Genomic DNA, 16211 nt, shown 5'->3' on the forward strand with positions numbered 1-16211 from the left:
CCTGTAAAATGAGAATAACATAGACTATCTCGCAGATACTTGTGCGAGAGTATCCAAGCAAGAAAGGACGTAAGCCTCGGGTACACAGCCTCATTTACACAAAAGACAGCGGCTGCAGAGAAGGTACCAAGCCTGTACTGCTCATTTAGAGAACTCCAGATTGAACCACATAAGTAGCTTACAACTGCCTCTAACTCCAGCTTCAGGGGATCTGACGCCCTCTTCTGGCCTCCATGAGCACCTGCACTCATATGGGCATACCCACACTCCTAAACACAGACATACACATAATTTAAAATCTTTTAAATTATAAAACTCAAGACTATCAGGCAAAGATTAATCTGATAGTAAAAGTCAGCTTGTTTTGGTGGTGTAACAACAGTGAGGGGGTGTGTTCCACAAGGGGTGTGTGTGTTTGTGTTTCTGTGTTCTAACAGGGAGGGGTGTGTCCTGATGGGGAGGGGAGTGGTGGGGACTCGTGATTTCTAGAAGTCTTTTATATTTTGACATGGGTGCTAATTAAATTTGTGTGTGTGTGTGTGTGTGCGTGTGTGTGTGTGTGCGTATGCGTGTGTGTATGTGTGTGTGTGTGAACAACTATATTATTAATTTGTTGAACAGAGAATTTAAGATCTATGTACTTCAAACTAAAAACAAAAAGTGTGTGTGTCACTGTGATTTATATCTTAATTAATGATTTTTTTTTTTTTTTTGGTTCTTTTTTTCAGAGCTGGGGACCGAACCCAGGGCCTTGTGCTTCCTAGGCAAGTGCTCTACCACTGAGCTAAATCCCCAACCCCAATTAATGATTTTTTAAAGTTACTTTCAGAAGGAAAGATAGCACCTTATCTTTTTATAGGAAGTCTTGCCACCAGCACTCGGAAGATCAGGATCGGGCCCTGCACCTTGCCTAGCAGCACAGTAGAGCTGGTCCTGGTGGCATCGGGGAGGGTGAGTCAGCCTCAAAGGCATCAAAACAGGAGAGCTGGCCCTGCCCCTTACTGACTGCGGCACTGAGTGGGCTAGCCAGGGCAGTGCTGGAGAGTTCACCCTGGTGGTGTGGGCGTGGGAGAGCTGGTGGGCTCAGCTACCTCCCACGCCCAGATCCCCGGCTTTGAGTTGGCTCACCCCAGCATCTATCTACCCCATCTACGAACTGAAGAACTGTGTGGAAGGGCCAAAGATCCAAAGCTGCAGGAGCTCCAAGATACAGGGCCACAACAGGAAAACCAAGAGTCGGGATGAGGATTCAGTATTGATTCTGTAGCAGAAGCCAGAGGCCTCGAACCAGACCATGACTCATTGCTTTGAACATTTGCAAGTAAAGATGTGTGGACAAAAGGATATACCGTGTGACATACTGAGACACACCAAAGCTTCCACAGTGACATTTTTGCTTTGTTTTGTTTTGGGGGGAGTTTGCAAAGATTGGGTAGATATGAAGAGAGGAGGAGGCCAGTAGGATTGGAGTGCATGATGTAAAACTCACAAAGAATCAATAAAAAGGTTCTAGAAAAATGTGCCCCATATGTGCACTAATATTCATGTGATAAAGTAGGATAGGAGAGGGCTGGAGCATGCTCACTGAATGACGTGTGGAGAGTGGAGTTCAGATTGCAGCATCCGCACAAAAGCCAGGCAGGTGTGGCAGCAGAGCAGAGCTTGTGGGGTAGAGACCAGGGAGCTCCCCGGGGAGCCCCAGGGAATCTGCTTAGCTGGACTAACGGAACCAGGCAGCTCCATCTTCATCAAGAAACCCTGCCTCTAAATACAGTGGAGAGAGTTGAGGAAGACGCCCCACATCTCTTGTCTCTGCACATAGGTGTGTACACATGTGCACACATACACTCACAGGCGTGGCCACAAACATAGAAAGAAAAAACAAAGAAAGAAAGGGAGAAGAAAGGAGGTGAACTGGCTGGTTTTGGGTGTCAACTTGACACAAGCTGGAGTTATCATAGAGAAAGGAGCCTCCCTGAAGGAAATGCCTCCATGAGACCCAGCTGTAAGGCATTTTCTCAATTAGTGATCAAGGTGGGAGGACCCAGCCCATTGTGGGTGGTGCCATCCCTGGGCTGGTGGTCCTGGGTTCTATAAGAGAGCAAGCTGAGCAAGCCAGGGGAAGCAAGCCAGTAAGTAACATCCCTCCATGGCCTCTGCATCAGCTCCTGCTTCCTGACCTGTGTGAGTTCCAGTCCTGACTTCCTTTGGTGATGAACAGCAATGTGGAAGTGTGAGCTGAATAAACCCTTTCCTCCCCAACTTGCTTCTTGGTCATGATGTTTGTACAGGAATAGAAACCCTGACTGAGACAGGAGGAACAGTAGTCGGGGAGGGGGTAGAACCTCCGAGAGGAGAGGGGAGGAAAAGAATTCTGCACCAACTAGTTCTCGTGCTGATCAGGTGAATACTTATTTTATTAGTGTTATTTTGTTAAGTGTTAATTAGTTTTGGAGTATACAGGAGGGCAGGGCATGAATCGATGTCAATGAATTGTGAAATAAAGGTTATTGTTAATCTAATCTTATTTCTCTTACCTTGGTAGGTTTTGGAGCTGGGCATGGGATCCAGGTCTTGGGCTGGCTGGAGCATCACCCTTGGTTCTTTTATATGTCATTGTGAAGTGTCACGTTGGGTTTTTGAATGAGAATCACCCCCATGTCTTACATGCTTAAATGCTTGGTCCCATTTGGTGGAACTGTCTGGGAAGGATTAGGAGGTGTGGTCTTGTAGGAGGTGCATCCCTGGGGGTTAGCTTTGAGGTTTCAAAAGCCCATAGCCTTTCCGTTGGCTCTTTCTACTTCCTGCTTCTACATCAGGATGCTCCAGTGCCTGCCTGCCTGATGCCATGTTCCCTACCATGATGGTCACAGACTCATCCCCTGAAACTGTTAAGTGCCCAATAAGCTATTTCTTCTATACGTTGCCTTGGCCATGATGTCTCTTCAGAACACATACCTGATGACGTTCCCTAAATTGGTTAGGCTTAAATTGACCCTCGATCCTTCCCTCAGACGGTCTCCCTCAGACCCCGATGATCTCTGCCTCTCGCTCCCTGCCAAGTCCACCATGTTGATGCTGGATTGTTTGGTGAGAGCCGTGTCCAGGAAAACCTGTAGAGACACGACGCCTCAGGCTGTTAGGTTGATGTCCTGGAGATAGGCTGGTCCACAGGCTTACATGGTTTCTCAAGGTGTTATCTCAGGCTCCAAAAATAATAGACCAGTGACAGCTGGCCCTGAAGGTCTGTCCCTGCTCAAGGACAGTGACTGTGCTGCCTCCCAGGTCCAAGTGTCCTGCCACCTCTCTCCAGTTCTGCAAAGCTCTTTTGCAGAGACACATTGGACAGCAGGCATTGGGCAGGCATTGGGCAAGCATTTTGTTTTGTTGTGTTGTGTTGTTTTGAGACAGGATGTCTCAGTGTAGCCCTGGCTGTCCTGGAACTTACTCTGTAAACCATGCTGGCCTCAAACTTACCCCTAGAATAAGAACTTCAGAAAACAGCGAGAACTACATATGCAGAATGTGCAATCTACTAATGTGTTAAAATTCATCCCAGGAATGTACTTAAACTGTACAAAATTCTCCCACTCTCCTTCCCGGTTACCTTAGCCCACTGGTCCACTCTGGAAGGACTCACTGTACCAGCCCCACTCTGCCCCCGCCTGGGAGCCTGGCAGAGAGGATCCTACCTGCTTGAACCGGATGGCGATTAGCATGTGGGACCGGCTGCTGCTGGCGTTCATGTTGGTGGACGCTGTCATCCTGATTTTTGATCCTTGCTCCACCAGCTTCTCAATTTGTACAGAATCCTCACAAGGCACCCACTTCAGACCTTCCACAAAAAACCCCAGCCGTTGATCCTCCCTGACTCTTAACCCTCCGGGAGCTTTGGTTCTCGACAGCAAATCCCTGATCTGTGGGAGGAAAGAGGAGAAGGAATGGGATGCTGTTTAAGAAGGTGGATTTCACCTCTTTCCTTGTTATAGCACTGCCTGCAAAATTTTCCATGCTCTCTAAATAAGCCTGATGTAATCGAATTAATACTGAGTCTCTATAGGGGCCAGACAACCTTACATAACTGTGCTAAGTGTATGGACATGGCACGGAGGTCAGAGGACAGTTTGGAGGTACTGTTCTCTCTTTCCATCCTTACATGGGTTCAGGACATTGAACTCGGGTCACCAGGCCGGGCAACAAGCACCTTTACCCTCTGAGCCATCCTGCCAGCTCCCAGAAACCTAGCTTTTAGGTTGAGCAATTACTTTTGGAAATGCAGTTTAATTATTTTCAAGAAGCCCCTGTCTGAGTTGCTAAGGGTGCTGTGAGAACTTCCTCCTGATCCGTGGGAAGACCTCATGGGATGCTAGAGTACGTGGGCAGAGCGTGTCTTCTGCGGAGCAGGGAAGAGTTGGGGAGGTGGAATGTAAGTAGGGATGCTGAGTTTCATATTCTTTGACTATAAACGGATGGTTTAATAACTTCTATGCTTGAATATGTTTATCTCTATTTACATAGATATTATCTTGGAAACTTTATTATTATTATTATTATTATTATTATTATTATTATTATTAATTATGGCATTAGGACGTAGCCCATGACTTTATCTACCTCCAAGGTACACTGAGTTCTAGCTTAGCCCAGACTACAGAGCAGTACTACCCTGTCTCTGTCTCAAAAAAAAAAAAAAATCAAACAAAAACCGTGTTCTTCCTCTTCTCAAAACTGTTGCAGACACAAGTCTACCAACCACGGGCTGTGAGTTGGATCCAAGGCTTTGCCATGACCCTTGAGTTTAGAATGTGTCCCACGCTTTCACACGATTGGGGTCGGGGGATTAAAAGAAAAGTAACATCTTGTAACGCATGAGAATGGTGTAGAAAGGAAACCGCGTCCACAAGCATCCTCACGGGCACAAGTGAGTCGTTTGTGTGTGATGGTGCACATGTTCTCCAGTGCAGAGCCATGCCTCAGACAGCACGGACTCAAACAGCACGGGCTGCAGAGCCTCCAGAGTCCTGTTAGTCCCCAATAGCATCTCACCTGTGACCATGAGGACTTCCAGATTCATGAAGCCATGACCTTGAACCAAGAAAGGACAGATGTCTGGGAAAGGGGGAATTTGCTGTGGTGATGGTTTGTGTGAGCGTGGCCTCCACAGGCTTCTGTGTTTGGAAATTGGATAGCTGGTCCCCACTTGGAGGAACCATTTAGGAAGGAGTAGGAGGTGGGAGAAGGTGTGTCACTGGGCTGGCCTTTGGTGTCCCCAGTGGCTCTGCTTCCTGTTGGTGGGTTCAGAGGTGAGCTCTCAGCTGCTGCTCCAGTGCCATGTCTGCCTCCTTCTGCCATGCTCCCTGCCACAGTGGTAACGGACTCTCACCCCCTGGAAGCTCAAAGAAACCCTTTCTTCTATGTATTGCCCTGGCTATGGTGTCTATCACAGCAGTAGATTAGTAACTAAGACAGCTGCCATGTGACTAAGCATAGAGTGTGAAGAACAGGGATTTGAGATGGTGTTGGAGAGGCAGGCGGGACACATGCAGTACGGGATGACAGGGGGCCAGAGCCCTTGGTGTTAGTAATTCATGAAGTCACTCAGGTATGTGTGTCAGAGCAGGGGCTCTCTGGGTGGATGTGGCTCAGTGGTAAAGCCTGTGTTTAGTGTGTGCGAGGACCTGGGTTTGATTCTCCACAGAGGAGAATCTCCACAGAGTCTGGGGAGGGAGACAGGCAGACAGACAGAAACAGAGAGACAGAAAGAGAGACATACAGAGAGAGATAGATACACACAGAGAGACACAGACAAGACGGACGGATGGATGGACAGACAGGGCATGTTACCTGTTCATTGTAGATTTCCAGCATGCTAAACATGACCTGCAGAGAGAGCAGTGTGTCAATATCGTCCCAAAGGAGTGACGTAACAAGGAAACACTAACACTCTCTAGTAAACTGTGTCACACAGCATGGCTCTTAAGGAGTTTTATAAAAAGACACAAATCTGGCTGGGGAGGTGCTGCTCAAGCAGGAGACCTGAATTTGGATCTTCAGCACCCACAGAAAAAGCCAGTGGTGCTCGCGCTTACCTGTAGTTGTGGAGGCTGCAGACAGGGGGCGCTCTGGGCTCGCCGTCGGTCAGTCTAAAACCCAGGGAACTCCAGGTTCTGTGAGAACCCCTTCTCAAGGGAACAAGGTGCAGAGTGATGGAGGTGGACACCCAGGTCTCCACAAGTGTGCGCAGAAGCACATATACCTATCTGCACAGATATGTGTGCGTGCACCCTTGTATCACATACACACGAACACACTCATGTAAGAGATCCAAAACAAAACAAACAAACAAAAACAACAACAGAACGGATGCAACACAGAGACTGTGGGGCAGGCCTGTATTCCAGCACTCAGGAGGCTAAGGCAGGAAGACTAACGAGATTGGAAGGGGGACGGTGGTGGAGAGGGGAGGGGAGAGGGGGTGGTGGCTTCTGTCATTCAGGGCTGTGGGAGGGTTTTTGGAAGGGCTTTATAGAAATGACTCACTGCTCATACGTCACCTACTAACCCAGTAGTTTCTAGGATGGGATCTCACTAGCAACCCATGGGCTCTGCATGTGTGGATTTAACCAGAAATTGGTCAAAACCAGTAACAACCGGAAAAATACGCTGCCTCTGCACCCAACAGCGCAGGCTCCGGTCTCCTTCGCGTTCTGTCTGATCCCTGCTGCCATCCAGAACAAGCGGAGAAGGGCTGTCCCTGTGGGTGTTTGCTGACATTTTGCTGTCATGTTTTGGAGCTAGTCACACCAGTGGTGGCCACCGACGACACTCAGTGGATCCAAAGTTGGCTCTGGAGGCATCTGTGCCAGGGGCAATAAGAACACCCTTGGCTCTTGGGTGAACTTCAGAGAGCGCTTGTACTTATGCCCGTCTCAGGTTGGGTCCAAGGCCCATCACTGTATATGATCTAATACGATATAGAAATATCTGCCTATTTTAGGACACACCCATAAACCTGAAAATACAGACGATGATGCCTTCCACTTGTGGAAAATGAGAAGATGCACTTCCCAGGAGGAGGGAGTCTAGAATAACGAAGGCTTACCTGGGCTTCCAGATTCTCCTTTTGCTTCTCGATAGCTTGGAAGAGCTCTTCACAGACTCTTGGAATAATACCCTTGTTTGCGCCATAGCCAATCATGGAGTAGCTTTTTCCAGAGCCCGTCTGGCCATAGGCCAGGAGAGTAGCATTGTAGCCTTGCCAGGCACTGTCTAGAATTCCCCTTCCGATATCGTGGAAGACATCGCTCTGCAAAGGAAACCGTTAAGTGTCACCGGCTGCAGTGGCTCTCTCAAGCATGTCTTCAACACACATGTGCATGGGCGCATGCTCACCCAGCACGGCCCCCTCCACAGAACCACAGTCTGTACCTAGGGTGCCACCCGACAGTCCAGTCCATGTGTCAAAGCCTTAGCTTCCAGGTTGGGAGCACTGGGAGGCTATGGGAACACGGGAGTCTTTTTCTGCCTTTTTTTTGGTTCAGTTTGGGATCTACAGTTCCCCCCACCCACTGGCCGAAAACGTAATGGCCTACAACGCGGAAGCCTTGACTCACAGGTGTTTTTATACAAACAGGAAGCTGCCTAATGCACCCCCTAAGAAACAAACCTCCCCTCAAGGCCACTGAAGGGAGGCAACAGAAAAGACGGTAAGAGCCAGGCAGAGGTCAGGGAGGACCCACGCAGGACCACTACACTCATCTCTCACAACACCAGACCTGGGCAACGACACGCCCGTGCCCACTCCAGCACAGAGTCGGTGGGGAGAGGCGAGAGCACCGTGCCCAGCGGAGGATACTGACAGTTGATGAACTGATTCTAGGGAAGACAACTTTTTTTTTTTTTTTTTTTTTGGCATTTTTTAAGATTTATTTATTTATTTTGTGATCTACACACTGTAGCTGTCTTGGAGAGGCATGGATTCCATTCGGGTCAATGGCCACCATGTGGTTGCTGGGATTTGAACTCAGGACCTCTGAATATATGGATAGCGGAAAAACTTTCTTTTGATCTCCTGGGAGGCTGGGTCAATCAGCTCCTGAATATATGGATAGCTAAAATTGGTCTCTGTGGGTCAGCAAATAAATAAATAAATAAATAAATAAATAAATAAATAAATAAATAAATAAATAGTGGGAGAGTGAGTGGGGGTGGATCTAGAAGTTTAGGCAGAGGAATAAGAGGTGAATACCAAGGGATTGGGGATTTAGGTTCGGTCCCCAGCTCGAAAAAAAAAAAAAAAAGAGGTGAATACCATAAAAATACAATGTATGCACACTGAAATTCTAAAATATAATAATAAAAACATAAAGTATGTTTACATCTGTATTATTTTATTATTTTATGTGCATGGGTATTTCGCCTACACGTATGTTTAGATGCCACCTATGTGCCTGGTGCCCTCGGAGACCGGAAGAGGACGTGAGATACTCTAGACCTTTAGTTCCAGACAGCCATGAGCCATTATGTAGCTGCTGAGGCTGAACCCAGGCTCTGAGGAAGAGCAGCCGGTGCTCTTAACCACTGAGCTCCTCTCCAGCCCCCAGGAATGAATCAAGACAAGCACAACAGCAAACTTTTAAAACCAGACCCGGTGGTGGAGTTCTTTGGGAGATAGAAACAGGGAAAAAAAAAAAAAAGGAAATTTTTTGTTTGTCTGTTTTCGGTTTTTCAAGACAGGGTTTCTCTGTGTAAGAGCCCTGACTGTCATGGAGTCTATCTGAAGACTGGGCTGGCCTCCCACACACAGAGATCCTCCTGCCTCTGCCTCCCAAGGGCTGTGAATAAAGGCGTGAGCCACTGCCTCCTGTCAAGAAAACATTTTTAAAGGCAGAACCAAATAATGCTTTCGTGCACAACTGTTCAAAAGACAGGGTGTGGCCCGCCTCCTCTCCTTATTGGTTACAAGCAATGCAGAAATGGTTCTCAAAGGGTAAAACAGGAGTGTCCTGGGACCATTTGTCACAATATATACATTTATAGAATTTATATCATTCTTAATTCTGAGAAAGAAGCACACACAGACACAGTCTGGTTTACTAAGGGAAAATTTACGGTAACCAATTTTAACGCTATTTGTCTCTTACAGAAAGCTGCATGCCAGCATCCGAGAAGCAGAGGATCTCTGAGTTTGAGGCCAGCCTGGTCTATACACTAAGTTGTAGGTTAGCCCGGGTTAAATACAGAGAAGCTCTATCAAAAAATAAATAAACAAAACAAGCCAACAAAGGGAATAACGGGTCACTGAACCGTGGGGACGGTGTAATCTCTACAATTAATGGAATCAGGCCTATGGTTTCCAAGAACACTGCATCTGTAGTTTTACTCAAAGTGTATTTGCGTAAAGTTACCTGCAGCTTTTAAAAGGGGCTTTTAAACTTGTGTGTGCGAGTGCTTGTGCGCGCACACGCGCGTTAGAGGTGATTGTGAACCGTTGGACACACACGCTGGTGTCCAAGCCCGTCTGCTGGAGCAGTCAGTGTCGCTGCCCACTGAGGATCCATCTGCCCAGCTCAGTCTACAGCCGTTTCCGGGCAACTCCATCAACCTCAGGAGTGAGCGCCAGGCCTAGTAATTGTGCTGCCCTTTCTACTCAACACTGTTGGAAATTCAGAGATTTTTGTTGTTGTTGTTCTCAGTTAAAAAAATTTTAAATTACCTTCTGATTTATTTATTTTCGTGTTCGTGTGTGAATTGGTGTGTGCATGCGAGGAATTCAGAGGCAACGAGTGGGCCTTCTGCCCGTATTGGTCCCAGGGATTGAATTCAGGTCATCAAGCACGGTGGGGGGGTTCCAGCTCGCCAGCAGTTGCCCTCAATATTTATAAATTGAAAATTTCAAATAGCATAAAATGTTAAGTCAAGTCCTAGGTTGGGAATAAAATAGTTTTATAAATATTTTAGTGGTGTAGACTTCCACTGGGACATATTCTGGGTATCATCTGCAAGCCAAAAAAATTCTAATACATCTTCTAGTTACGTTTCAAATTTTTCGCCACTCACCCACCGCTCTATGACCAAACAGAGGAGAGAGTTCCCTTCGTGGTACCCCACTGTGTTAACCAGCTTTTCATTGTTAAACTGCCCAAGATAATCAGTTTATAAAGGGGAAAACCATCTTGGGATCATGATTTCAACTCACGCTCCATTAGCCCCAAGTCGGTGATGACACAATGTGTCCTGGCAGACACAAGGGACAGAGACTTAGCCATCTCCTGATTGCTAGAAAGCAAAGTGGGAGAGAAGAGAGGCAGGGGTCCCCACAGTTCCTTCAAGGACATGCTGGTGCCCAGAGTTTCTCCTACTAGTTCTTGCTTCTCAGAAGCGCCATGAGCTAAAGGGCAAGGCTTGGCGTTCGCATGGCTTCTGAATGTTCCAACTGCAGGTCCCCCTCACGCTAAGGCAGCAACCGTTTCACCAAAGGAGCCATCTCCCTGCTCTGGCACGGACAATATCGAAGTGTTTATAGCACGCTAGACAAGAAAACACAATATACGAAATCTACCGTGGACATTTCTAAGCGACTCACCTGGCCTGCGAATTTACTGGTGGGATCGGATGGGATAAGAACACCGTCTTCATCCTTTTGAAACCCATCGTGAGACCAATATGCGAGGTCAAAGGTAAAGGTCTTCACAAGCTCTGCATCCTTAGGGTCCCGGATGGTGATGCTTCGGGCGTGCATGGAAATCACACACTGGCTTCCAGAGTTCTTTTCTCTCTGTAGTCAGGTTACAAATTCAGAATCATGGTACATTTCCTGCTGGATGAAGTCGCTTGTCCTCGCCGCTCGTGGTGGTTTGAGTGAGAACGGCCCCCATAGGCTTATATTTGAATGTTTTGTTTTCCAGTTGGTGGAACTGTTTAGGAAGGATTAGGTGTGGGCTTGTTGGAAGAGGTGTGTCACTAGGGGTGGGATGGGAGGTTTCAAAAGGAGACACACACACACACACACACACACATACACACACACACACACACACACACACACACACACACACACACACACACACACACACACACGCACACACACACACACACACACACACACACACACACACACACACACACACACACACACACACACACACACACACACACACACACACACACACACACACACACACACACACACACACACACACACACACACACACACACACACACACACACACACACACACACACACACACACACACACACACTGGGTACACAATGGGCTTTTGATATGTCCCCAGTGACACACTTCCTCCGACAAGACCATTCCCACTCCAGACTCAGTTTCCGTTTCTCTGCTTCTAACTCGTCAGTGCTCAGCTGATGCTGCAGCATCCTGCCTGCTCGCCTGCTCGCCTGCTGCCAGGAGGTGCTGCCAGGAGGTCATGATGGCCAAGGACTCAACCCTCTGAAAGCTTCCATTTAAAAACTTCCCATCACAGTATAGTGCAGCGAGAAAGACTGATTTATAAGCCCTCTTCTTTTTTTTTAAGATTATTTTTTTATTTTTTAGATTTATTTATTTATTATATATAAGTACACTGTAGCTGTGCTTCAAACACACCAGAAGAGGGCATCAGATCCCATTACAGATGGTTGTGAGCCACCATGTGGTTGCTGGGAATTGAACTCAGGACCTCTGGAAGAGCAGTCAGCACTCTCTTTTTTTTTTTTTTTTTTTTTTCCGGAGCTGGGGACCGAACCCAGGGCCTTGCGCTTGCTAGGCAAGCGCTCTACCACTGAGCTAAATCCCCAACCCCCAGTCAGCACTCTTAACCACTGAGCCATCTCTCCAGCTCCATAAGCCCTCTTCTTTGACCAGATTGTAGGATCTGCCTGGGTCCAGCTTCTGCTAGCCAGGCTCGCTTTGCGCAACCCCAGTTTCTACCACTTCCTTTTGTCTCATGGTACCTCATATATTGGGACTAGATTCTTCTTCTGGAACAATTGGCAAGCCAGCCAGAAAACTGAGGAAGTGGACAAGACACTAGAATCCCAAGTGAGAGGCCACACAAGTCGGATATAAAATTCTGTGTGGGAAGCATGCGCTGTATGGTAGGCGCTGTGACCTTAATGTGTAGGCATAGAAACCGAAGGCACTGCAGGCTTTTGAGCTGTTTGCCAAATGCCACTTGTACCACTGTCAAAAGGGCGAGGAGTGTCATGCCACTGTGGTAGGGCTGTTCCTATGGGCTGAATGACCACCAATGGCCGACGGCTGTGGGGAAAAGAGCTAAAGAATCAGAAGACGTACAACATGCACAGTGCTAGGGAAATGGAAGGCTGGGTGCCAAGGAAAAGTCACGTCCAGCTCAGTGCAGTAAAACGGGAGAGGGATCAGGTAGAGACAGCACCTCATCAACGCAGCAGGACGTGGATGGACATTAGAACCCTGGAAAGGACTAGGGAGAAGTCTGGAATTGAAGGAAATGAGAACTGAGACCCCCACCTACACCTGACTCTTGCTTTTCTGTGACTATTAACAAGGTGTAGAATGGGACGCTAGAGACAGAAATCAGGACTTTATAGCAGCCTCCCTAGACAATAGGAAACTCTAAATGTTCCTGAGAGCCTCGGCCCCTGACTGAGCACGCCCTGGAATAGGGGAGCGGCATTTCTGTGAGAAGCAGCAGAGCTGAGAGAGTAGTATTCCCCATCATCTGGCCTGAGGAATAGCATCCAGGCTGCCTGACAGATTCAAGGAATTTGGTCCAATGTAGACTTATCTGTGTGGCCATGAGAGGCATGGACAGATGAGAGGGGTGTGCCAGGGCACGTAGCTCAGGGCAAGCATCGAGGAAGTCCGGAGTATTCGGTGGGAACTGTGCACGGATGGGAGAAGCCACTTATGCCCAGGTATTTCAAAGACCCAAGACATCCATTTTTTACTCTTTGAGTGTATGATGTATAATGTGTGGTGTATGTATGCATGTATGTGTGTATGTATATGTGTGATGTATATGTATGTGGTGCCAGTGTGTGTGCTTGCCATCATTTTTCTCTCCTACTGTGGGCTCTAGGGATCGGACTGTTTGGAATTAGGTGTGTCGCTCGGGTGGGCTTTGTGGTCTCGAAAGCCCCATCATCCCAGTTGGCTCCTTCTGCCTTGTGGTCGTTGTCTCAACATGTAAGTTCTTAGCTACTGCCCCAGGGCCAGGCCTGCCTGCTGCCATGCCGGACATGGCCTCTACCACGCCCTGGAATCGCGAGTCCCCAAATTAAATGCTTCCTTTCATAAGTTGCCTTGGTCATGGCGTTTTGGCGTGGTAACAGAACAGGAACCACGCCCAGTTTATGATGTGGACAAGTCTGTTGTTGGCCTGGGAGAAACTGCACACACATTGTCATATGTAACACCCGACAAAAGAAATGGACAGGCAAACATGAGAGGAAGAAAGAGGGTGGATGGGTGGCACTTGGGGTCGAAACAGGAATGGTGTGGCGTGATTTGCTCCATTCCTGAGCTCCAGGAAAAGGATGCCCCAAAGTGATCTTGGCAGCCTAAGCAGAAGGAAAACGCACATTCTCACCTCTTCCTCGTCTGCCCCAGAGAGGATGGAGCTTATGTGGGGCATAGGAACAGGCCCACAGTGGAGTCCTAAAGGGGAATGTCGTAAGAGGTGGGGCCAGGATTGTCTCAGAATGAGTGGGCTCCACAGTCCTCCCAAGGAACTCACTGGGCCTATGAAGACAAGGAGCCCATTGCTCTGGTGGATTCAAATGCTGATGTGTGTGGGTCTGTGGCAACTGAGGCAGCTTTCTAGGGCCGTGTAAAGTAACTGGTGGAAGTGGGAGTGAGACCATCAGACTAACACAAGTGTTAGGGTGCCTGAAATTAGGGCAGCACCTCCATTCTATTTTGTACTAATATCCTTGCTCCCTGAGGACATTCTGGGAATAGATATTAGGAAAGACACGAAAAGGAAGAATTCAAAATATATGTTGTAAAGACAGTACTGATAAGGAGTGTGATGGTTTGCATCTGCTTGGCCCAGGGAGTGGCACTATTAGAAGATGTGGCCTTGTTGGAGGAAGTGTGCCACTGTGGGGGTGGGCTTGGAGACCCTCCTCCCAGCTGCCTGAGGATGCAGTCTGGTCCTGGCTCCCTGTGGCCTGAAGATGTAGAACTCAGCAGCTTCTGCACCATGCCTGCCTGGATGCTGCCATGCTCCCATCTTGATAATGGACTGAACCTCTGAACCTGTAAGCCAGCCCCAATGAAATGCTATCCTTTGTAAAACTTGCATTGGTCATAGTGTCTGCTCACAGTAATAAAACCCTAACTAAGACAGGAAACAATAGGGACCCTTGATCTCCAACACTGTAGTGGTTACCCTTCTCATGCCTGTGAGAGAACTTGAGCAAAGTCACCTTATGGAAGGATTTATCTGGGCTGTTTGTGGCAGGCCGTCTGTTCACAGCTTAGCATATCAGGAAGCAATGATTCGACTGTAAGTGCAGCCAAGCTGAAGGTCTCAGTAACTTTCATAGCTAGTGAGGCCTGAGGTCCCAAAGACTACACAATCTCCCCCAAACAGTGTTATTTTCCAGCAAACACTCTGCCATGCTAGCCTCTGTGGACATTTCATAGTCATGGCATCTAATATAGCACTAAGAGGGGTTCAGTAAGTGCGGGTAATGTGAGCGGCCAGGTAAACCTGACCGATTGGACAGGCTGTGAAAGAACCGAAGAACCAAGGTTGGGATTCTGACGCTCATGTTCCTTCAACAGTCTCATCAGCGAGAGTCAGATGGGGTTTGACTTTTAGGGAGCTTGATACCTCCCATCCTGACTGTACACAGGTGCTAGAGGGATCAACACTTTCCCTTGGTCTATGCCTGACCTTAGGCGACACCATCTTGAGTGTTCCCTATTAAAACTATTGAACATTTTAGGTCCTGTCACACAGACCGACATCACAAAGCAGAATGGCTGGGAACCTGGTTCTCTTACTTGCCGGCATGGCCTATGTCTACCATAGTAACACTATGCTAATCAGTGGCGATGACAGTCGCTAGAGGACACAGAAGGGACAATGTACTCATCCATCTACTCATGAGGGTATGAGCTGTAGCATCAAGATTCAGGATCCTGGCTATCTGAGACATTGAGACATTCCTTGGGAGGTGAGTGGCAGGTAAAACCCTTTTGATTCTTGATGTGGTGTGTGTGTGTGTGTGCGCGCGCGCACGCGTGCACTTGCACAGGGGTTGCAAGGTACAAAGTGCAAACTTCTCCTTTCCTGTATGGCAAAGATGTACAGTTTGCAGAACTCTCACATGATTGAGAGACTGTCCGTCCACATCTAGTGTGAGGCCTAGGCCCACAGTAGAGCCGATGAGAACAGGAGCCACATGGGACTGGCATGGTCTCCAGGGGAAGCATTTTAAAAGGTGCACTGTCACATTTCATGCTCCAGGAGTTATCTTGTACCTCCTACCAGGGGTGTCAGGGAAGTTAGCTGCCACTCGCAGATGTATGAACTGAGCTCTCGGGCAAGAGAATAGAAAATGCCTCTTGGTTTTTGGTCCCAGCTCTGGAAACAGAAAATCAATTCAATACTTACCCTTTAGAAATTATGAAGGCTTAAAAATAGTTTTTAAGTGTACACTTGGTATTTGGTCTACATGTCTGTGTGAGGGTGTCAGAGCCTCTGGAACTGGAGTTACGATTATGAACTGCTCTGTGGTTGCTGAACTTGAACCTGGGTTCTCTGGAAGAGCAGCCAGTGTTCTCCAGCCAAGACTTACTGTTTTTTTGTGTTTGTCTGTATGTAGTATATATGCCTAGTGTGATTGCTTGTACATGCTTGGCCCAAGGAGTGGCAGTTTAGCTGTGGCCCAAGGAGTGGGTGTATCCCTGTGGGTGTGGGCTGTAAGACCCCCATCCTAGCTGCCTGGAAGTCAGACTTCTGCTAGCAGCCTTCAGATGAAGATATAGAACTCTCAGCTCCTCCTGCACCATGCCTGCCTGGATGCTGCCATGCTCCTGCCTTGATGATAATGGACTGTACCTCTGAACCTGTAGTAAGCCAGCCCCAATTAAATGTTGTCTTTATAAGACTTGTGGTCGGGGTTGGGGATTTAGCTCAGTGGTAGAGCGCTTGCCTAGGAAGGCAAGGCCCTGGGTTTGGTCCCCAGCTCCGAAAAAAAAGAAA

At 47.9% G+C, this 16211-nt stretch overlaps 1 protein-coding gene across 1 annotated transcript in view; it reads right to left on the minus strand.

Annotated features, from left to right (window-relative positions):
• The window catches only part of LOC116911784 (kinesin-like protein KIF28P), a 51712-nt gene that overhangs the window by 34286 nt on the left and 1215 nt on the right, over positions 1–16211 (minus strand). Inside the window, exons 2-6 of the mRNA XM_032915779.1 lie at positions 10586–10777; positions 7103–7306; positions 5845–5880; positions 3693–3917; positions 2959–3113 (exon numbers count right to left, since the gene is read on the minus strand). Of these exons, the coding sequence (XP_032771670.1) occupies positions 2959–3113; positions 3693–3917; positions 5845–5880; positions 7103–7306; positions 10586–10777 (812 nt within the window). The remainder of the gene's footprint in view (positions 1–2958; positions 3114–3692; positions 3918–5844; positions 5881–7102; positions 7307–10585; positions 10778–16211) is intronic.

The sequence above is a fragment of the Rattus rattus genome, chromosome 10 (genome assembly GCF_011064425.1).
Source record: "Rattus rattus isolate New Zealand chromosome 10, Rrattus_CSIRO_v1, whole genome shotgun sequence".
Classification (NCBI taxonomy): Eukaryota; Metazoa; Chordata; class Mammalia; order Rodentia; family Muridae; genus Rattus; species Rattus rattus.